The sequence below is a fragment of the Dermacentor andersoni genome, chromosome 5 (genome assembly GCF_023375885.2).
Source record: "Dermacentor andersoni chromosome 5, qqDerAnde1_hic_scaffold, whole genome shotgun sequence".
Lineage (NCBI taxonomy): Eukaryota > Metazoa > Arthropoda > Arachnida > Ixodida > Ixodidae > Dermacentor > Dermacentor andersoni.
Window position 1 is genome coordinate 153,809,753 of NC_092818.1, and position 22,672 is coordinate 153,832,424.

Genomic DNA, 22,672 nt, shown 5'->3' on the forward strand with positions numbered 1-22,672 from the left:
AGAGCCGGCGTCTGTCGTCCATAGGAGCGAGATGACACCTAAACTCGCCTTGCCATTGGCTATGACATCACGTCACGAGCTGTGCCTTAACGGAGCAGAGCGGGCGAAAGGGCACACCTGCAGCTGCGATAGCACACCAGGTGTTGTGCGAGGGGAGAGGGCATCACTGCGACGCATCGCCCGATGTGTATCGCCACATCGATGGCATGCGGCGTTGGCACCTCAGGCTACTGCTGCTTGCAGGGTCGGGCAGCACGTACTGCTATGGTACAATACTTGCACTGCAAAACTCGAAGGACTGCTCAGCGCCATTTAATTGGACAATGATTTTGCGTTCACAGCTCATAAGAAGTGCTTGGGTATCCTTGGATACTTTTCTTTTAAAAAAACCTGTTACCATGAGTTTAACTAAAACTGAGTTCTGAAAGAATACTTACCTAGTCATTCTAAATTGATTCACTGCCTCTCTTTAGTGCCTGTTTACCTTAACCAGCTGAAGCTCTATAATGTGCAGTAAGAAGTCAGCGTTAGGTCATACAATTTGCAGAAATTAGCATGATGCTACTACAGTGGCTGGGCAGTAACTCAAAAGCCGCTGTTGAGTTAATGTTGGGTGTCTGTTAGACCATTATAGCAGCTTTCACTCAAGTGAAAAGGCCATAGGTTTTGTCACAAAGCAGAGACCAGTGGGACAACTTGTGATGATGTCATGAGCACTAACTTTAGCTCTTGCTACAGGGCCGTAGAAGCAACTTCAGTGTACCTTACATAACTGTGTGGTCGAAATTAATGCACAGCTCCTTATTCAGTGTCCTTCACAGCCTAACTGTAGCCATAGAATGTAAAAAAATAGGAGACTGGCAAATTGTGACAATAACTTTTTTTTTTCAGCAACTGCTGTAACTACTAACCAACACAGAGTTTACATAGATTAAAAAAAATGTTTTTTTTTTTTAAACAGATGTTCTACTATCACGCTGCTGCAAATGTCTCCCCAGAGGGTTGTGACGACTGTGACTGTGGAGAAGGAGGCGTTTCCCTGATGGTGGTGGTAGTGGTCTCTGTTGCGGCAGCCGCTGGCTCTGGCTCCGACTTTGGCTTGACAAACGTCTTCAGCATGGGTTCCTTTGGTGGTTGCCACTCTGGGGTGATCTTGGAGTGTATGCGCCATGTGCCATACACATTTGAAATGTGCTTCTCGAAGACCACATACTCCAAAACGTCCTTGATCATTGCTTCGCTTCCATGCATTAAGCGGCCAAAACGATCATACACGGCCAATGTCTGCAAAGGAAACCAGGACAGATACTTGCACAATCGACACAGAATATGCTTCTCCAACTTTGAGTTGCATCAACTCAGAAGCTTTGCTCACACAAAGCTACAACACAGAAGAGGTGCTCTAGTTTGTAATTATCTTTTCCAAAAACTATTTTCTAGTTTGTAAATGTTTCACTTCTTCTAATTCGCCATCTGTACAATGAAGCTAGCCCATTACTGACTCTTTCGTGTGTGACAATACACAATGAATTCTGATGCAGCAAATTCAACACAGAATGAATTAAAATTAAAATACAAGAAAGAGCAGATAAAAGTGCTTCAGGGTCCATGTATAGAAACTGCTCCAGTGTGTTCACCCGAGAAGAAAATTTTACGAAAACAGTGCAAGTTGCTCTATAGCGTCGCGCAGATGGTAATACAAAGCATTAAACCAAGGCATCTCCAAAGCGGTTTCTGTGGATTCTAGGTTACGCAAGCATGTACAGTAGCCAACAAAAAGATTTTTTTTTTCATTTGAATCCTGTGAGCTAACTGCTCAGAATGTTGGTGCTGCGTTTTGCCAGACCTCTGGCCTATGGTAATAGTCTCTTCAACATGCGCTGCCATGTTACGCTATTCACACCGCATAGCCCACCCACCTGTGGGCACAACTTGTTTATTCCAAGAATGTATCTCAAGGAAACTGTATATTTATTTATTTATTGTGTCCTCAAGGCTTTGCAGCATTGTAGAGGGAAGGGGCATAGAAAGAATACTTACAAATTTTATAAGGAGCACCCACAGCACCATGAACTTTTGTGTGTGTTCTACGGTAAAGTAAACCACTTACTGCAATGTTCACATACCACAATTAAATCTGGCTACTCGGAGTCTGCAGAAAGGAAAAAAAAAAAAAAAAAAGCAGAATCCTAGAAATGAAAAGAGTGAGCCTTCGCCACATCGCTAGCCTCACATGCGTGTCTCCCTTCAACACATAAGCAAACAGCGCAAATAACAGGACACAGAAAAGGGGCCCACGACATAGGTGCTAACTTCCAACATAGGCAGAGAAGCAAGAGTGAAAACATAAATGGCATGAAAACCATGAGAAGAATGACTTGAGGTAGGAGGTGGGCAGAGATGCGTTCAATTTGCAGATACGCGGCTTCCTTGTCTAATAACTTTATGGATGGTGCACTGACGCATGAAGGGCCACGTTGGATGATGGCAAATGTCTCGATGATTTCACGCGTGCGCTGGTCAGTGTGCTTTTGGATGGTGGTGACCTTTCTAAAATAGGGGATGCATTTACATGACCTGCAATGCAGAGCAAGATTGCTGCTGTATTTTTATTTTATGCCGTTAGCCTGCTCTCGGAGGCGATCATTGAGGCAGCGTCCCCTTTGTCCTACATAGGAGCGCCCACACTTTAAGGGCATTTTATAAATGACTCCAGTGATGCAGCTGGTGAGGAGCTCCTGATGCTTTTTGTAACACCCTTCTTTTGAGGGGGGTTGTCTCAGCTGACTCTTTTGCATAAGGCGTTTAGCTTGCCTGGTGCTGAAAAAACTACCGAAACACTCGCCCTTCCCCCGCCCTTCTTTAATCTGTGGGATACCCCGTGCAAATGGGGAATGACAGCCATTTTCGAAGTAGTATTCATATTGGTTTTGCGTGGCTTCTTGCTTTGGTGCATTTCAACTAACCTGTCTTCCGCTAGCTGCACCACGCGGACGCTCGGAAAAGCAGCCTGTAAAAGCTGCTGTACCTGGCCTTCAAAGGCCATTGCAATCTCATGTATGCGTAATCTTTGCAGTGCATTATGTTCTTGTTAAGCTCAAGTTCAAGTTTGCTTGTCTCTGCAAACGTCACGCATGCCTGCTCACCTTTGCCATCATTCGTACCACCTGCAATTGGAATCCTAACCACACCGTTTTGCACCGTCTCGCCAACACGGAGAGAAGATTTGTCGGATTCTTCGGCAGGAAACCTGGGGGCAAGTTCGGCTGTTAAAGGATTGCCTGCTCTTTTCCTGCACACAAGCGGTTCCACTTGATCATCATCAATGAAAGTTCCTTGAAGAATTGTGCGTAGTAGGCCAACTAACCAAATTCTTTTGGTGCAGCATCCTTGTTACCCTATCAAGGAGGCCACTCAGGGAAAAGGCCAAAGAAGAGTTACACCTCACTGGAGCACCCATCGTGTCACAAGAAACACAGGTGGCCTTAAGATTAGGTTAAGTTCTTTATGCATCCGAAGCTCGACAAAACTGAGCTGCTCACCCTTGTCCAGAGAACCGCATCAAAAGCAGAACCACACGAGGTGACCAGGTGCATTCTGGAAGGGCTCATACCATTGTCAGCTCGATCCAAAATAGGTCGACCTGTAAAATCTGTGCAACTAACTACTACCCTCAGGAAAGCACAGCTGAAGCTCCTTCTATCTGAAAAGGAAGGTGGCTTCGCCGTAATGTCTCCAGACGTTTACAAGGCAAAAGCTGAGGCCGCCATTGGAGCCCATTTCCACGAAGTTGAAGGGAAGCTTCCAAGTAGGGTAAAGAAAGAAGCAATGATGATGTGCGAAAAAGCTGGACTGGAAAAGCTTGTTGCAGCGATCAAAAAGAAAGGTGAACGGAACCTTGAAGCCTTTTTCTCGGCAAAAACGCACAAGGCCGACTGCTCGTTCAGAGTGATTATGTTAGAACGAGATGCTTGGCAGAAGCTGCTTGCGAGCTTTCTGCAGAAATGCACCGGCTTACTCGAGTTGACCGACCCTTTCTTACTTTGCAGCTCAGCAGCTGTATCTGAGTACTTGAACTCCCCCAGCACAGCTGGGATGTTAGCCTTCTCCATCGATGCAAAGGATCTTTGTTGCTCGTTGCCCCACTCACTTCATGAAGTTGTAAACGAAGGCATTGAGGCATACGGAGACATGCTCTTCCAAAGTGAGTATGGAACAAGTGTAGACAGGTTCTTCGACTTGCTAGTGCTGTACCTGCACTCCACGGTGGTCCAGGTTGCAGGGAAGATGTTCCTCCACAACGAAGGAGAGTGCATTGGATCATGCCTTGCACCTGCACTGAGTGACCTATTGCTAGCCCGCTACGACCGTGACGTCGAAAGGAACCTCCCAATGGCCCACACCAAGAAGGTGTTAAGGTACATTGACGACTACCTTGTCTCCATTGAGGTGTCTGAAAACAATCTTGCTTCAGTGGTACAAGTCGTCTATGAGAGCTTTGTAGATACTATGAAAGGTCTCACGCTCACAAAGGAGCTACTGGAGGACAACACCTTGCGTTTTCTGGACGTTCTCCTTTCGCCTTTTTCGTTGGCTCATTCAAAGTTAGTTAAGAGGAGAATCGCAAAAGCTGCCTTCCGTAATGTACTGCAAAGATTGCGCATACATGAGATTGAAATGTCCTTTAAAGGCCAGGTACAGCACCTTTTGCGGGCTGGTTTTCCGGGCATGCTCTTGGTACACCTAACGGAATACACCTTAGTGGAGATACACCCAAACGAAGAAGCCACAGAAAACCACACAGCCAAGTTGGAACATGAAGACATTGCCAGTGTACCAGAGCGTGCGGAGGCTGCATATCATTACATCTGAGTATTGTTAAAATCGGTCGTTCCCCTCGAGAGGCAGAATGAGCCTTTATTCACCGGACGTAGAGCCGCAATGTCCGGATTGCGGCGAATCGTACTGCTCGCTATCGCACATGCTTTGGCAATGCTCCGCGTTAAGCGGCACCATGTTCAGCAAAGAAGAAGACTGGATGGACGCCCTGCGAAGCGACGACCACCAGACCCAGCTCCGGGCCGTCCAGAGGGCTCACGAAAGGGCGGAGGCTCACGGGCTTCCCGTCCCAACGTGGGTGCGGCCCGCGACCCCTGCCGACCACTAAACCAAGAGTGGGTGGGAAGGGGTTCCTCAGGACCCAATAAAGTTTTTTCCTCCTCCTCGGAAGTGGATTCGACTGCACTCCTTTCTGTCTAAAATGTTTGATGTTAGTCCCCCCCCCCCCCTTTTTTTGTGCAGCCTGGTTGTAGCATTTATAAGTTATAGCAATAAAATTTTCTTGGCACTTGAATACTGATATAAGTGGATTTGACTTACATCTCTAGTTGTTGATCACTTACACCTCGTTGATCATTTCGAAAATGAAGAAGACACTCAGGAAGGCCTTCAAGTTGGCTCCCTTTGCACAATGCTCACCTGCTGGCTGTGGAATCGCATGGTGATCTGGCCGAACAGGTTCTCCTTGCTGATCATGTCCGTGCACCGCACGTGCACTGCTCGCGGGGGCTCAAGGCTGCGCACAAACTGCCAGCGCAGTGTCTTGCGCGCTATGTTTGCCATCATGATCTGCATTCAAGATGGCAGAGAGAGAGATAAAAAAAAGGCAGAGATGATGCACTTTGGCGCACATTTAGAGGTTATAGCCATTAACTACGTCCGTTAAGAAGGTGGCCGGAGTGCTACCATATAAACTACAGCCCCACAACATTGTTGCTGCACGTTAGTACTGGTACTAGCACATTAGTACTACAGCTGGCACAAACTGTATTACCTAATGTCACTGCCAATCTTGGCCACATTAGTTGGGCGTGAGATACGCAAGAGATTGACTGCTCCTGTGAAAACCCAGCACACTTCGTAATCTGTTGATTGCGGCTTTTCACCACATCCATTGACGGGGTGCTAAGGGCAAATATTAAGTCAAGCTAAAGTGATAGATTAATGCTCCGCCTTTTGTGATGCCAAATTGCTCATGTGCAGTGCCCTAGTGGCTGAGGACTCAAGCGATTTGGCAGGCGCACGGCCGGACTTGACTCTCTCCTCCGAGTGAGTTGAGTCCGGCCGTGGCAGGCGCTGCACTTGTCAGTTGAATAGGGCGCAAGCCATTTTTCTTAGACTCTTACAGACCGGCACATATCCGTGTCCGGCCGTTCTACACGAAGTTTACCCCGACGTACATCGCGATGACGCCTGCCAGTCCTGTGGGCAGACCTCCACTCTAGCACACATGCTGTGGGAGTGCGGGTCGAGATACCCCAAGTTCAGCAAGGAGGAGTGGGACTCGCTTCTGCATAGCCCTGCTCTAGACAAGCAAATCCTGGCTGTCCGGCGTGCCCGTGACTGGGCCAGTGGGCTAGACCTGCCAGTCCTGACGTGGGACTAGCCAAGTGCACGATGAGTTCGCATCCTCGCTGGACCTCCATTAAAGTTCTTTCACTCACTTGTCAGCCTTGCCATTCTTGCTGCCGCATTCACGGAGCGCCTTTCGAACGCTGTTTCCATCGAAATTCGACGCAATGCCAATGTCGTATGTTGCTTATGGCTGCACCTCCCGTGACCATCCCAGCAGGACAGTGGGATCTTTGTGATTTCCGCCGGTAAAAGGTAATCGGCAGTGCCGTGAAGCCTGGATTAGGGCTGTGAAGTGGCAAGATGCGCAAGGGCGTCCATGGCAGCCATCAACAGTACCTAGACTGTGCGGGAAGCACTTTTCGACAGGTATGTATTGGCATATGTAGTTTACCTCTGTTTTTGTCGATACTGACTCATTCGAATAATCTCGACAAAGACGCAAATGTATGTTTGAGCTAGCGAAACAATCAATCTCCGAGCTTGCGCGAGCCGACTGAGTGAAACGCTAAGTTTTTTTTTTTTTTTGCTATCGTCTCTGCGTGTCCGCCGCTAGAATGCTGCCATTTTGCAGCTTCACATCGTGCACACTTACAGCTTTATAAACGCTCAGCGAATGCTCGTGATGTGTTATCTGTGAGTGGGAAACAGCGTGCACTATGGAAGCAGCTGATGGTCCTAGTTAGCAATCTTTGCTAGTCATCGTTTTGTCATTCTTGTAGGCACTACATAATGTTTAATTGCAGAAGGCTTACGTTCGTTTAGCGAATTGTGATGTAGTACGGTATGTACTAAGGCTCATTTTCCTATGCGGCGTCTTCTGGAGTTGAGTGGCGCATCTCATTGTGTAACTGACACATTTCAGGGATGCCTTCGCTGTCGCCCAGACTTCTGGACTTCGTACCAACGCTGTTTGTGTAGACGGACCAGTTCAAAAAATAGAAAGGATCGCAGCGCGTTCTAAGGGGAAGACAGGTGCCCCACAGACAGGAGGCATCACCGATTTTGGGCATTCTGACCATTTTTTGGCATTTTTGTAAATGTACATACATCTTATGTGGGTAAATAATGTATGCAAATTGGCATTCTGTTGGCCTCCTCCCCCCTGCCTGTGTATATATGCATGCCTAGCACTATGGCACACCATAAAGCAAGACATGCAGTGGTGAAACGTGATATTTGTCCTAAGAACTACATCTCATGCCCTATTCAAGTCATGCATTTTTGTGCGTACTCATACTGTTTTATTACTTATTCACTTTACACCACAGGTGCGGCAGTTTAAGGTCAAGGAGGAGCTTGTAAAGCATTGCTGAAGCTCTTGTTCCAGCCGTTTGTGACGCTGAAGAAACCTCCGGGTACAAAGCATTCACCAGCGGGCTGCATGGCTAGCTGATGATGACAAAATATGACGGCACATACACATTCTTTCAGTCTTGTCTCACACGCTGGTCATTTGGTCACGAGTCTCGCGTGAGGCGGCTGTTGCGGCATTCAGCGGCGCCTGCCAAATTGTTTCTCGTGGCCACCGCACAATGGTGCCACAATGCATCGCAAAAGGGCGATTGAGGTAGATGTAGGACACAATTTGAAAGTCTGTTAGGACATTCTAGTACTAGCCCAAGGACATCGTAATATCTCATTATAACTGTGTCACTAGTACTCAATCAATGATAATAAAAGGATCATTGCATTGTATTATAAGACCGAAGAAAATCCTACTCGTTCGTCTTGTGTTGCCAAGGTGGGGGCATTGCCGGTGAACAGACATGCTCGGCCAGCCAAACTGTGTCTCAGCTGGCGAGGCAGTGATGAGTGAGGGAACAGGACGAGGCAATGCACAAAACACAACTCTCTCCCTTCATTTCATGCTGTGCTTAAGGACCTTGCACTCTCATACAAGTGATGTTGGCACATGACATGCTTTCCGGCCACGCTTTCATGTTTCATGAAAAAAAAATGTAGCGCAGTCTCCGGCACTGCTTTGCTCACCAATGGCAGTAATGGGTGGTGATGATGTGTGCAATGTCACATCGCTTCGCTTGTGATGGCAATTTGAATTGCATTGAATGAATGCGGCAACTTCAACTGAGATTTTTTCTGAAACTAAGTAATTTCTTGGCATAAAACAAGCGATGCGAGACTTCTGGAATGGTACTTTCACATTGACTCCACCTTTAGCATCCTTTTAAGGTTACACTTCAATGGTAACAAGCAATATTTATGCTAGCTTGTCAATGTTGCTCATAAAAGCAAATGAGTGCTTATGGATACATATACAGTCGAGCTGCAATACAACATGGGTGTAACAAATATTATATGTTTCTTGACGATATCAGAATGTAACAAATATCTAATAAACGAAGGTTTGTGGCTTGATTATAATGAGGTTCAACTACATGCACGTTTGTGCAAAATACATGCAGTACTGTAGTTGCACGATCCTACCACACCACCGATTCTAATGTGCAGTGATATACTGCCCAAATATCCCAAAAATAAACTTGTGCCGATTCTACCGTGCATCAAGTAACGAAACCTAAGTCAATGCGTAGCATCTAGAAATGATCTTGTGGGACATAACATCAAAGGCACACCGGCGCACACACAGCTGAATCTTAGCAGCTTATCATACTCCAATGACAATCCCTTTCGCTGTCTACCAACCACAGAAAGTCATGTTCAGTTCCATCTAATGCATTACAAATGCCACACTTCTTGAAGGCTCGCGCAACCACTGTCTGTGGTAGGGCATTCCACGCACCATGAACCCACCTCGCAACGTCTCTGAGCATTGCTTTCTAGACAGCCTGTTCAATGGCGGTGTAGCTAGCTACCTTGCATTGAGCTTTTTTTTTGTTTTAACGAGGATCACTTTCATTTTTGATTTTGAGTAGAATTAGTTACGATTGTAACGTGCATGAAAATTTGAACGCATCTTTTATTAAAAAAGAAGTGCATGTTAGAATAGTGCAAATGCGGCATGTACACTGCACGTCGAAACTTCTGTGCCAGTCAGCTTCTTAGGCTATGTGCAGGCCATTCGGTCTCTCTCCTGACACAATTACGAGGTCCACCATGGGTAATCTAGGATGCCCGGTGTGCTAAAAGTAATTTATGACTGTTGCAAAGTGCTGTGCAAGAAGTTTCTGTTATTTGCAACACCTCTACGTGGAACGCAAGTAATTGTTATCAATGAGGCCACCTTGTTTCTTCAATATGCAGTACGCAGTAGTAGCTGCGGTGTGTCACAACATACCTTTGCCCTTCCTGCCGAATCCGGCCACACCCAACTTCAGTGCATGTGGCCGGCATTTGCAGTGATGGCACATGGTGCGCATGGTCAGTTATATTTTTTTTAAATGCATCCCCTGTTTTTATCAAAAGTCCTTTTCATTTCACGATACAGTTATAGGTTTTGTAGGTAGCCATGTTTTGTCTTTTTTCATCCGATGCCGGTGCCAGTTTTCTATCTAATACGAGCTGACTCACCCAAATTCCAACATTTAATTTAGTTTACAAAGCTTGTTTTCTGCAATAATAATTTAACAACTTTATGTTCCCATGTCGGATTGCTGCGGCATTGATGGGGCAGCTTGCACTGTAATGTTCAAAACAGTTCAAGAAAACTCACAGGGTAGCAGTGCTCAGTCACCAGGTCGTGAAGCTTGTCCTCGTCTCGACTGTATGAAAGCAATATCACAACGCAGACATATACATATAAGCAGGAACATTTATTTCAGTATGATTAGGCACCATGCTTGTCCTGACTTGTGAAAAAGACAGCTAACAATCAAGGACAATTAGCACAAGACTACTAAATATCTTTAAGAATAGCCCCTCAACAGCTTTAGAGCCTGGTTGCAAACAAGCTTTCAAAAAACGCTAAATAAATGGTTGCTGAAAAAAAGATCAGAAGTTGTGAAAAAAAATCTAAAATTCACCAACGATTATGATACTCCCTAATGTGAAATTTGAGTGCAGCTCTATAAATCTTTTCATTTCACGATATATTGGCTGGCACGGACAATGTGTGTGGCATGTTGCAAACAGAGGGAAGCGTTGTGAAACAAGTAATGCTCAAGCCCAACTATAAACGCGAGTAAAGTTGGCAATCAACGAAAATCTGATCTGTGGGTCAAGCGCGTTGGCTTTTTACATGACTCGTCGAAGGTTCCAGTCTGATCGCTGGTGCCTGCGTGAATTCCAGAAAGTACTACACAATTCGCATTGCGCATACAATCAGATTACAAATACCATGGTGCATCTCATAGTCTTGTGCAGCACTCTGCTTTCCTCCTCACTCTTTTGCCATACTCTCCTCAACTTTTTGCCCCATGCTTCGACTGTAGCCTCCTCCTCCGCTTTCCTCCTCGTGCTCTCGTCTTCCTTCTCCTGCTGCGTTCTGCGTTCGCTTTCATCTTTTGCTGTGCCGGTTTGCTCGGTCACTAGGGCCAACGCCTATGGTCGCCGCACAAACGGGCGCAAAAGTTGCGCTCTAAAAAATGATGCTGAAGGACTTGTGAGCCACAGAAACATGGAAAATGGCCCATTGCAAGGAAACATGGAAATGGCCCATTGCCATGCGCAAAAATTTCAGTTCTTTTTCAGAGAGAGCTCTCTCTGTTTGTTTATCTGTTCACGTGGCTGTGACTCATGTTGGCTGAGTGTATAAGTACGAACTGGTTTACGATAATAAACATTGTTGGAAGCTAGTAATGTGTGTGTCCTTGTGTGTCTTCTTTTGTCCTGTCTTTTAATTGCGCTACCGTACACCCCTTGAAGACTCACACTTAAGAGGGAGTTTGAAAATAAAATAAAGTTTAAGCACATACAATGTACTAGGTTAGGTTGCATGCATGTTTAAAAAATAAAGCCGAGGGGACCTTTAAAGCCAACAAAAGAACGGGAGTCTTTCTAAAACTCCGAAGGACTACCAGTAAACTTATTAGGCATCACAGTGCTCGTACTGTCACTGGAGATGGCGCATGTACACGCGTAAATTAAAGAACAGATGCAACGTCCCGCAACACCTTTCGCCGCTTGGCACAACCGCATAATATAACTGTACTGCGGCGAAGCTAACTTTGCACGCAAAATCTGTTAGGCGAATCAATTGTGTGTTTCGGCATTTTCTTTTTCTGTTTTATGTTTAATTTGACCAATCGAATAGTTTGACCAGTTTTCTCATACTATCATGATCAAATTAATGGAAGTCGACTGTAGTTAATTTTCGAATATGCATGGTTACTCAGCATCTAAACAAGCATACCTAACAAGCGCCTTGTGAGCTTCTATGTAGATATCCTGGGCTATGTCGGCAAACTCGACGAGGTCAAATTCGTCCTCATAAGCACGGATCTTTCGCAGGTTCATGTAGGACTTCCCACGCATTTCAAGGCGTCGCATGCGCTGAATGGCCCCTGCCTTGGTCAGGACGCTCACTTTTCCATCACCCTCAGGAGGGAGGTACGGTTCAAAGACACCACCTACAATAAACCGGTACCAAAACATTTACTGTGTTTTCTGCTTCAGGACGCCAAGCAATCAACCACTCACTATTACCCATGTACATATTCAACCTATAATGAACTACAGAGCATAATCGACGAACATGCACCAATTATTCTAAATGAACACTAATGGCACATGTTAAATCAAGCAAAAGTGATACGATTATTACACTACCCCAAGTATCAATTGAGAACAGAACAGAATGTAAGCGAGAAAATGACGTTTCCATGTAGCACAACTCGCTCTACTACTGGGAAAATACATGACCATTTATGGTTCAGCAGCTTTTTTATATGCACTGAATAGAATAGGATGCACTGGAAAGCGAGAATTTACACTGGCGTAGCCTGCTCACGCACTATGAGAACAATGGACTCAAATACCCTGTAAGCAATTTAATTTTCTTCATAGTCTGTAGTCTTCCCTGAAGCAAGAGAGCACCAATAATTCTTAGTGTTTGAGAATCAAAGTGTGATAGTTGCCATCGCAAAGGTCTTTCATTGGTACCATGACACACATGCCATTTTGATTTGAAGCAGCAGGTTTGAAGAGTGACAGACAAAAGTGCCATGAGTGCCGACATGATGTTTACTTTGTAACATTGATGAGGCCACCATACAAGGCACGGAAAAAAATAATTAAATTATGGGGTTTTACGTGCCAAAACCACTCTCTGATTATGAGGCACGCCGTAGTGGAGGACTCCGGAAATTTCGACCACCTGGGGTTCTTTAATGTGCACCTAAATCTAAGTACACGGGTGTTTTCGCATTTCGACCCCATCGAAATGCGGCTGCCGTGGCCGGGATTCGATCCCGCGACCTCATGCTCAGCAGCCCAACACTATAGCCACTGAGCAACCACGGCGGGTTACAAGGCACGGAATCCAGTTCTTTTGTTCACACTACACTTGAGGGCTTTGCAGCAGTGACACAAAAGCCAGCTGTCAGGGGATAATGCTCACTTTTATGTGCCTTCTTTGTTATCTATGTTAAAGGCAGATCAAAAGGTTATTTTTAACTGTGAAGCTTCCTATCTGACACTTAATTGTATGGGTTTCTTTGTAGCTTCATGGAAGTTCACCTTTAATGAAACTTCCACGACCTTGAGGACCTCTACAGGACTGATTTTGCCCCATATACATGTTATATACATAAAAAATTTCTTTGAAATGCCACAGCAGTTATACTGAGCACTTGTATGATGACCACCTTGGCAGAAACTACACACATTTATGTACGGCTGAACAGACCAGCTTGTTGGTGAAGAATTGAGATGTGTTGTGTTGTTCATACATGTACACACAACAAAATGAAAACATACTGCACTGCAAGGTCTTTAATTGTTGACTTCGACAGGAAACAAATATTTTTTTTAATGCACTTCATGGAATGTAAGCAGTGCAAATCATATCTACCACTAATTAATGCATGGCTATTGTGTAATCGTTAACAAACTTGAATGAGAGAACTTATGTGACATGAGTGGTGCCGCAGTGTATCAGAAACAGAACGGCACCTTTGCTTCACGAGGTTAAACGTTCACTGCCCTCAAGCGAGGCACCGCGGACTCATCCGGTTCTTGGCACAGACTTCCTTTTCTTTTCTGTAACAATTGCCGTTTCTCCATTGCTTAGGCAGCAGGTGATCGATACTAGCATCGTGATGCGAATAAATGCAATCATATTTACCACTGGCTCGTGATCACCGTGGCAGCCAGCTATAGGTTCTCACCGGAGCAGCTGATGACCATGGGCCGTTCATTCCACGGCCGATCGGGGGCTACACCTTGCTCCTTCAGCTTGGAGCGCATCTCCTCCGGCGTCAGCTGGTCCTTTTTTCGCATTTCCTCAAATTCGGGTAGCTTGATCTTGATAACCTTGCGCCGCCTCAAGGCCTTCCATTTGGGAAGCCAGTGCTTGTTTGCTTTGGTCCAGCGCACCTGCTGCACCGACACCGACGGTCGGAACAGCCCCTGCGCCAACTGCGGTTCACACATGAAATATTGAGGTTAACGCAAGAGTTCGGATGGCGCCAGCAGGTTTCTAGCTACGGTGGATCTTGGTTTTAAAGAAATGGCGACAGCTCACGCGCTGTGGTGCGCCGACGAGCGAAACGAAAGAGCTCAGAGGAAGCCTTGTAAACATTAGTAGTAAAGCACGGTGCAGATATACGCACTTACTCGTCCTGGTAAGCGGACCATTTATCGACGAAACGTAAACAGAAATTGCTGGTAAGCAATAGACAACATTGATCAGTTACATGCTTTCATGCGATCGACAGCAGGATTGCAGAGACAACTTTAATAGAGCCCTTGAAAACAGTGCAAGAGGTATGCTGTCGCAAATAGTCAACATATTTCTCTGTGAAGTTTTGATACCTAGCATAAAACATCACAACGCCTGCTTACTGAGGTTCCGGCACTACCGATAGCAAGCCGCAACATGAGGTTACTGCAGTGCGCAGCCATATTGAATGTTTCGGGTTTCCATTTAAACGACCCAGAAAAAGAGGTTCGTAAAGAATCGCAAAATTGTTTAGATTATTTATATATTTATGTAATCGACAATATTTCTTATATGTAGTCAAAAATATTATAAAAAATAAAAAATTTGCTACGGCAACATTTTTTTTGGTTTTGGTTTTTATCCTCAGGTGTGCAGCAGCGCTCGTCCACACGACGTATTGGGGTTAGGGCTGCGGAACTTGAGAAACTTTCAGTAAGTATTTTCACCGTATTATGACTACGTGTTATGGCTGTTATTATCGAATAACGTGTAGGTATTACAGTTCGCATGTCGTTTTAACGGAAGGGCTATTGGCAGGTAACGCTGGGCGACGCACACGGTGGTGTGCTCCCTGAACGCTATTAAGCCTCGTCACTTTGCGCCGTTGTGAGCCAGTTTTCTTCGGAGTGCCGTGATTCAAGGCGTGTACCGGCATTGCCGGCGTCTGTGTAGAATGTGGGTACCCGCGACCATATCGTCGTGGCGTGAAGATAAAAGACCGAACGCGCGATTTAAACATTTCATTCATAACTGACGTCGCGAACATTTTATTGCGCAGTGTGGTAGGCCTCGCTGTCGGAAACTTCGCGTGTGATTCAACGCCGAGTGCGTCCCCGATTCAGCGTCTGCTTGTGCAGCTTGTGTGAAGGGCGAACTTTCTGCCTCACTTGAAGGCATAGGTGCTTATGGACGTTTTCGTGCAACAGTCTAGCTTTTAGCTTCTAGCCGCGGCCAATCACATTTGTGGTTGAAGTAATTCTAACTGCGCAAATACATTCATTCAGAGCCCTTCCGGTGTTGATGCCGGTAGACAACTCAGTCGCCGGCTGATGATCCTGCTCGTGTTTAGCGCTGGCTCACGCATAAACACATGATTCATGCCGGTGCACGTATATTCCCGCCGTGAAAATCACACCCTGGGAAAAGACTTGTAACTTGCGGCGATGTCGGCGGTGTATTCCGCCGCCCGTCCTGCACACCCCCTTTATTTTCTCTACAGCGCGTACGCGGGTTCAACGATAAGCATGGCGTGTAGCAAGCAGGAATACTGTTCTTTCATTTTGTTTTTTGTTTGACGAGGCTTCACACTTAACTCGAGCATGGAGGATATACTTATGGTTGACTGGTAGGCGATATGCAGGCAAAAGCGGTCTCCGTCCGTGCGGCGACCCCTAATAACCAGTCTCGAGGTAGCCGGCGTTCTTTCTGCGGTTTCCTTTCTTTTTTTTCTTTTTCTTTTTTTTTCCTACTGGGTTCTGTAGTTGCATCTCTTGCCTGTAGCTCTCGCTTTTTTTTTTTTCTTCCGTTATTCTTGCCACTGTCGCTGGGCGACCTTGGCCAATGGTGCCGATTCACGCAAGAGGCATCCTCTAGTTTTCTTCCATTTTGCTTTGAGTGCCTTGCGGCCTGGAGGCATGTTGCCACGGTACACTGATACTGTAATGCCTGTTACGAGTGTCAGCGGTAACAGTAGTATTTTGCGCTGTGTTCGTTTTTAGTACGCAGTAATTACCTCTCGGTGGCGCCGCTCACTGCGTGACAGAACCCGTTTGACGAGGAAGCGCAATTTGCTCCTCCGTCGGATGCCTCAGCTGGCCGTTTGATAATGGATGAGAGTGGCAACGTGCTTCCGAACTTGAAGCTTTCGTCTGTGCCCATTATTTCCCACCCCCTTTTATTGGGCAAGTGGGGGGAGGGGAAGCTTAGTTTTCGGTTCAGTTTGTGTGGCTTAGTCAAAACATATAATTTACCTTTTTACTCGGCAATTTAAGCGAACGAAGTGTTGCTAATGGTCCTTATCGATTGAATGCCTTTAACTAAAAGTTGTTAAATAGTAGCGAATGGGTTTGAAAGTTGTGCAGACCTTGAGACACGAAATGAGTGAATATCTTATCACTTACTATCTTTTGCTAGGCATGAGAGCAAAAGGTAATGTCAAGAACAGGCAGTATGTTTTCATAACCCTGTTGACTTTTTATCTTGCAAGTTTCCTGCACACGCTATATCACACACAAGAAAAAAGAAATGTTGCAATCTCTACTGGCAGGAAGTGAAGTTCATGCATATGCGACAGCGTAATGGCAGTCGCATAAAGAATCTAACATCAAACTAGTTTGGCACTCCAGATATTTTGTTTGCCATAGCCCTGCTTTTGCTTTGGAACATTAAACCCCATTACTTGTAATGTTAGATAAAGCCATGATCACTGAAGGCATTATCATTCCAGTTAACATTGTTTTCTTGATATGTGCAGTCACCCAAACGTATTACAATTCGCCTTTACAAATAATTACAATTTACAAACTAATCTACAATCTTGTGTCAAAGACTAAAAAAAATAGCTTCCTCTTCGCAATGTCATGAGCTGCTACATTGTGAGCAGGCGAACGAGCCCAACAGGAGTGCGTGATTTTGTGATCATGTGAACATTGTCAGTTGTATTATAATTGATAATTTTAGGTAAATGATAAATAACATGTCTGCAATTGCAAAAAGTCCAAATAAAGTATTTCATCATTGCCACTTCCGCTCTACGCATGACAGTTGTGCGTAAATACTGTGGCCACCATGAGGTGCTGCAACGAGCTCTCTCGCCGGCAGGACGCTCTGACGTGTGCTTTGGTTCCGCTAAGTGACGTAGCCGCAGGCGCCCGAACAACCATATTGTGTCGAGTGAGTGAGTGCTGTACTCGCCTGTTCCAGAAGTAGTCATAAAGTTGAAAAAAAAAAAAAACTAAGAATACTTTGGGCGAGGCCTTGCTCCCTTGCCATCTCATCTACCCATCTCCTCTGTGTAGCTTCCGGCATGCTAGTGGAGACGTGCGATAACTACCTCTAATCCTGCTTATACTTTAAAGATTAGAATTCCTTTTCTTTTTTTGGCTGGAGATTCGTGAGGCAACGCCCTTTAATAGCGAGGCCATTTTGTGATTTGTTAGAAAAGTGCTTCAGGGCCCCTTTAAGGGTAATATTGTTGCTGATTGTTTTTTGCCTCTACTATTCTTGCAGCTGCTTTTGTATGAGTCAGAAACCCGAAAAGCCGACACTATCAGGTCAGCGTATCAAGACCAGGAAAAGAGGTCTGTGTACTATTTTGTGCTTTCTTGTTCTTGTGATGCATTGAGCTCAAACAAGCAAGGCCTTCTATGTGTACTGATTTTTAAAAAGAGTGAGACTTATCGTAATTGTGTATAAAATCTAAGTGAACATTTGGCATGGACCTATCTGTCGCAGTAGCTCATAGGCAGTGCCGTCCTGTTGCTGAGCACAAGGCTGAGACTTTTCATTCCCAGCCATGGTGGCTACATTTCGATGGGAGGCAAAGTGCAAGAAATTTTGGATACTTTGATATTGGTGCACATTTAGGAAACTCAAGGGGTCATAATTAATCGACAATTCTCCACTACGACATCTCTTGTAACCCCAGTGTTGCTTTGGGACATTCAGTCAATATTGCATAAGCCATTATAGTCTAAAGAAATGCAAGAACTAGCTTTTCTGTTCGCCAGCCTTTGCCCATTATGTAGTATATCCAAAACTGACCAATATAGAATGTGCTTGTTCGTGGCTGCCACTCTCTTGGTCACTGCAAGGCTTCAACTCCCTCACTTTTTTTATTTGCAGATGAAAAGGAGAAGTATGACCCCTCAGGGTTCCGCGACGCCATCTTGCAGGGTTTTGCAGAGGCTGGGTCTGACCTAGATGCAGTGCACAAGTTCTTGGATGCAGCCGGCTCCAAGTTGGACTATCGCCGCTATGGAGAGGTCATCTTTGACATTCTCCTGGCCGGCGGTATCTTGGGTGAGCAACCAAAGACTCATATTGCGCTTGTGTTGTGCGCTCCTTCTCAAGCAGACTACACCAATTCCTGTTTAATGACTGTTCCACTGAAGTGTTGCATACTAGAACGCCCATATCTGGAATGTCTACAAAACCTGCCATATCGCCTTTAGTGGACACATAAGCACACATTGCAGTTTCCAGTTAAGCTGTACCACTGTTAAGCATGTAAAACTATGAGAAGCCAACAAGCAGTGGTTATGGCAAAATACAGTTATGGTTGCTTTTAGAAATTCAGCCCTCTTGATCATTAAAGGCCAAACTACACGTATGCTTGCCGGCGTGTGAAAGCTCGCGTTCCCATGCCTTCAGTTTGCCACACATTTCGAGTAATGGCGGTTTGAACCTACAAGACACGCGCCAGCGCGAGTCCACTTGGCTCACATTTTCGCTTTGGTAGACATTTCGTAATTTTGTGAGGCAACCAGAACACAAATATTTGTCTGGACGAGATAGTTTCAGAATAGCATTTGTCGCCTTACGTACATTGAATGCAAGCACCTTTTGCTCGAAAAGCACAAGCCTCGTGACCCACTACAAACGGGCCCAACTGGGCTAGTGTAGAGTAGGGTATAACCCCAGGGTCGACGCTTAGCCAGCGTCACGACGCGTTAAACCATCGTTTGCCGGCACTTTTTTAAAGTTATCCCTATCCTGTCCTGCGGGACATTTTGGTGTGCGTCCCTTCAAGACATTTAGTTTAGTGTTCGGGAACGCAAACGCAAGGAAGCTTTATTGAGCATGATGTTAAAAACTGATTTTGCTCAAAGAGAAAATTCAGCATCCGTGGAACCTTCCAGATCCAGTGACCAAGCATGATGCAGCACATATGCCATGACAAGCTCTGTAAGCGCTGGCACAGAAATCTTCATGTCGTGATTTGTGCATGGTTCATTCACAACTTGTTGCTGTGATCTCTCCCGGTTTTGCACTCATGATCACATTGTGTGATCACAGTCCCCAAAAAAATGCTTTATTTTCTCGGGCATCTTCTATAGACATGAGTGGAAGCACCATATTACTGCATCTTGGGGGGCTCTCCTCCCGTGCTCTTGGGACAAAGGAACGACAACACAGTAGATCAAACAATCGCAAGGGCATTTATTGCACCTTTCTTAGATCAATGCCTGCTAGCCGAGTTGCTACCCACAAAACATGCCGATGGGCGCGCGACAAATCTAGAAATCAGACTCACCGCGACCGGATAGCGAGCGAATATGTTCGCCCCATGCTGGATCCCAACGCCTGGTCGTTCGCGTGTACGGTCACGCGAATGGTGGCGCGTTCGAAGGCGGCCACGCGAGACGGTCTCGCAGAAGCATGGATCAGCGCACGCGTGGCACGGCACGTCCGCACTGCTTGCTGTCCCGAACCACAGAGAGCAAGCGCCTTGTCTTTCGGCGCCCAAGTAACCCCGCCTGTCGGCGGCGTTAGCAGCGCAACACTCGCGCCATCTCTCGTACTACGCCTCAATCACTCCGACCGCCGCGGGCGCTAGGCCACGCAAGCCGTGCGGGAAAACAACATATCTGGGGACACATGAGAGTTGCGCATCCCCGCAATTTTTGGCAACATTTCTTAATCCACAACATGAGTGAAATCGCATGTGAAGAACTGTTCCTAAAAGCTTCCTTCGCCCGTAGGTTGTCTGCTGCTGCTCTTGTCAGCGCTGAGCACGATGCTGCTTTAGGCCCCTGTGATTTATAGTTCAGGGCAAAGAAGTAAGCGTGCTTGTTGATTTTCTGTGAAGCAGAACTGCAGTAAAAGCTCATTAATTTGACACCCGTTAATTAGCAAATTTGGATAATTCGGACGGCTCTATTGGTCCCGGCCCAAGTGCATGTTAGTCTATGGGACCAAACCTTCATTAATTCATCAGAATTTGGCCCCACACCGCTTAATTCGGACAAATGCTGACGGCTGCCACTACACGAAAGGAAGGTAAAGCAGCGCCGGCACCACTGGAGTGAAACCGAAACCCGAGAGGCATCGCCATCGTCTTCAATTAGTGGGGGAGATTGCAGCGCCACCGGAGTTTTCTTTTTCGTTGTGACCATGTTTTGCATGCCACCACCATCGTGCGCTACAGTAATAACAACGCCAGCAAAGCGGCAGAAGTACAAAGCCAAGAATTTGGCGACTAAGGTGGAAATTTTGCAGGCTTTGAAGAACGTCGAATCGCGACAGCACGTTATGACCAAGTACAACGGGAAGCGGAGCACATTGGGAACGTACGTGAAAAATGAACAGATTCTTCAAGCCTTCGAAAGTGAGAAGTTTCATGCATCAAGAAAGCGGTTGCAAACCGCAGCTCATCCCCAACTCGAAGAAGCTTTGCTCCAGTGGGTTACTGACTGTTGCAACATGCATCTGCCTTTGAGTGGACCTCTCATCATGGCACAAGGTGAGAAGTATGCTGCAACGATGAACATTGAATCGTTCAGAGCTTCAGAAGGTTGGTTCGCGAGGTTTCGGAAGAGACACGAACTCGTCTTCAGAAGTGTGTGCGGCGAAAAAGCCAGCATTGACGAAAGCGTGACCACCCAGTGGAAAAATGTGTAGCTGCTTGAGCACATCACCGTATATGAACCAAGAGACGTGTTCAATGCAGACGAAACTGCTCTATTTTTCAGAGCTCTGCCCGACAAAACGGTGACTTTCGAAGGGGACCCGTGCATTGGTGGCAAGAAGCGCAAAGGATAACTGGGCTTCTTGCCGCCAATATGACTTGCACGGAGTGCTTGCCACTTGTCATCGGGAAGGCGCATAAGCCAAGTTTTAAAAACATCAAAAGCGTTCCTTTCGAGTACAGAGCGAAAGGGAAGGCTTGGATGGCCTCAGACATTTTTCGAGGCTGGCTGCAGCAGTTAGACCGGCACTTCACATCTAAGGACCACAAGATAATTATGGTTGTTGACAACTGCAGTGCACATAACTGTACAGTAGAACTGAAGAGCGTCAAGGTAGTTTCTTTGCCGCCCAACACTACATGTGCCCTTCAGCCGATGGACCTGGGTATCATTCACTACGTGAAGTTGAAGTACCGAAAGCACCTGCTACAACGAATGATCTTATGCTCAGAAGTTGGAAAGCTGTATGAAGTGGACTTACTCGACGCAGTGCACATCATCGCCCACATGTGGAAAAATACACCTCCGCAAGTTATCGCCAACTGTTTTCGGCATAGCCGTTTTGTGAGGCCCGAGCATGTGGCAGTAGCCGACGAGGTGTCAGCCGAGTCCACCGATGACTGCCCTACCTTCGGTGCTGTCCTTCCCACAGATGTGACTGGTCTCCTGACCGATGAAGAAATTATTAATGATGTCACGGGCACCCGGGAAGACGATGATTCAGCCGAAGAGTCATGCGAGGAGGTGCAGCTGCAACCTCATCGCTCGCACCTCACGAGAAGTCACGGAGGCTTTTGATATTGGAGAACGTTTGCCTGAGCACTTCCGACAGTTTGTAGGCTGTTGGCCACTTGGAAGAGTTATGAAAAATTGTGATCTCAGCCGGAATCTGCGCGAAAAAGCAGACTATTGCAAAATACTTCAGTAAATAAAGGTATGCTTCTCCAACATAATTTTAATGTTGTTTTTCCGGTTTATTTGTTAATTCGGCATTCGGATAATTCGGACATTTTTCCTAGTCCCGTGAGATTTGAATTAATGAGCTTTTACTGTACGGCCACCATTTGGTGCGGACTCCGCTTATTCACCATTGGAGATTAGCTTCGCTAAATATGCCGCTCACCTGTTCGTCGTAGGAGCTTCAACATATTTTAGCAATTTGCAAACATGCAATAAGAGACCTGTATCTACTTATTGCGCAAACTGACGGCTATGGATGACAGTTTTTCACTTTGCATGCTTTAGTTTCGTTACATGCCATCTGTCACAAGTACCAGATGACATGAGCCGCTGAGAGCGGATATACTGAGTGCAGCTACACTTTTGCGTCATGATGCGGAGAAGTGGCGAACTACGTTCCAAACAGGTCTGTCGTGTATGTCTTTCTCTGTAGGTCAGTTGGCACACCTACTCCTCTATCAACCATAATCCTGTTGTTGCTATGCAAATGCATCTCATTAGGCCTAGGGGCGCCGGATTGCAGAACGGTCTCAAATTAGACGAGCTATGTGTTCTTAACTAACGCTTCAGGTGAGTTTAGAGAAAGTGAAAGCGTATTTCAATCGTTCGTGGCAATCAACACGAGTGAGGACATAGCCATCACGAGAATTCATGCTGAAGCAGGAGCCATGGGTGGCGCCATGTCAGACAGCGCCTATTTCTTAGTGTGCATAAACATTGGGTATCTGTGCTCACGTTGCGCTTCGACGCATACGATCTGTCCTGCATCATCTACGCATACGTGAGGCGCATGGGTGCAAGCTTTCACGCG

At 46.1% G+C, this 22,672-nt stretch overlaps 2 protein-coding genes across 2 annotated transcripts in view; one reads left to right on the top strand and one right to left on the bottom strand.

Annotated features, from left to right (window-relative positions):
- Positions 1–863: 863 nt before the first annotated feature.
- On the bottom strand, positions 864–14,402 carry mRpL45 (mitochondrial ribosomal protein L45). The gene is made up of 6 exons (XM_050178938.3): positions 14,335–14,402; positions 13,659–13,908; positions 11,684–11,900; positions 10,046–10,094; positions 5,479–5,628; positions 864–1,284 (listed from the first exon to the last, which is right to left on the bottom strand). The coding sequence occupies exons 1-6, from the start codon at positions 14,392–14,394 to the stop codon at positions 973–975; spliced, it is 1,038 nt and encodes a 345-aa protein (XP_050034895.1). The 5' UTR covers positions 14,395–14,402; the 3' UTR covers positions 864–972.
- Positions 14,403–14,564: 162 nt separating this feature from the next.
- Positions 14,565–22,672, top strand: part of kra (basic leucine zipper and W2 domain-containing protein kra) — a 39,701-nt gene continuing 31,593 nt past the window's right edge. Inside the window, exons 1-3 of the mRNA XM_050178931.3 lie at positions 14,565–14,644; positions 17,441–17,511; positions 18,056–18,232. Coding sequence (XP_050034888.1) covers positions 17,451–17,511; positions 18,056–18,232 — 238 coding nt within the window. The 5' untranslated portion in view covers positions 14,565–14,644; positions 17,441–17,450. The remainder of the gene's footprint in view (positions 14,645–17,440; positions 17,512–18,055; positions 18,233–22,672) is intronic.

What these genes read in the sequence shown, in the direction of transcription:
- mRpL45 (XM_050178938.3), bottom strand. Translation starts at nt 14,394, where the DNA reads ATGGCTGCGCACTGCAGTAACCTCATGTTGCGGCTTGCTATCGGTAGT. An exon ending in TCGGTAGTGCCGGAACCTCA is followed by an intron (nt 13,909 to 14,334) that starts GTAAGCAGGCGT and finishes TGTGAACCGCAG; the next exon opens with TTGGCGCAGGGGCTGTTCCG. An exon ending in GCTCACAAGGCGCTTGTTAG is followed by an intron (nt 10,095 to 11,683) that starts GTATGCTTGTTT and finishes GCTTTCATACAG; the next exon opens with TCGAGACGAGGACAAGCTTC.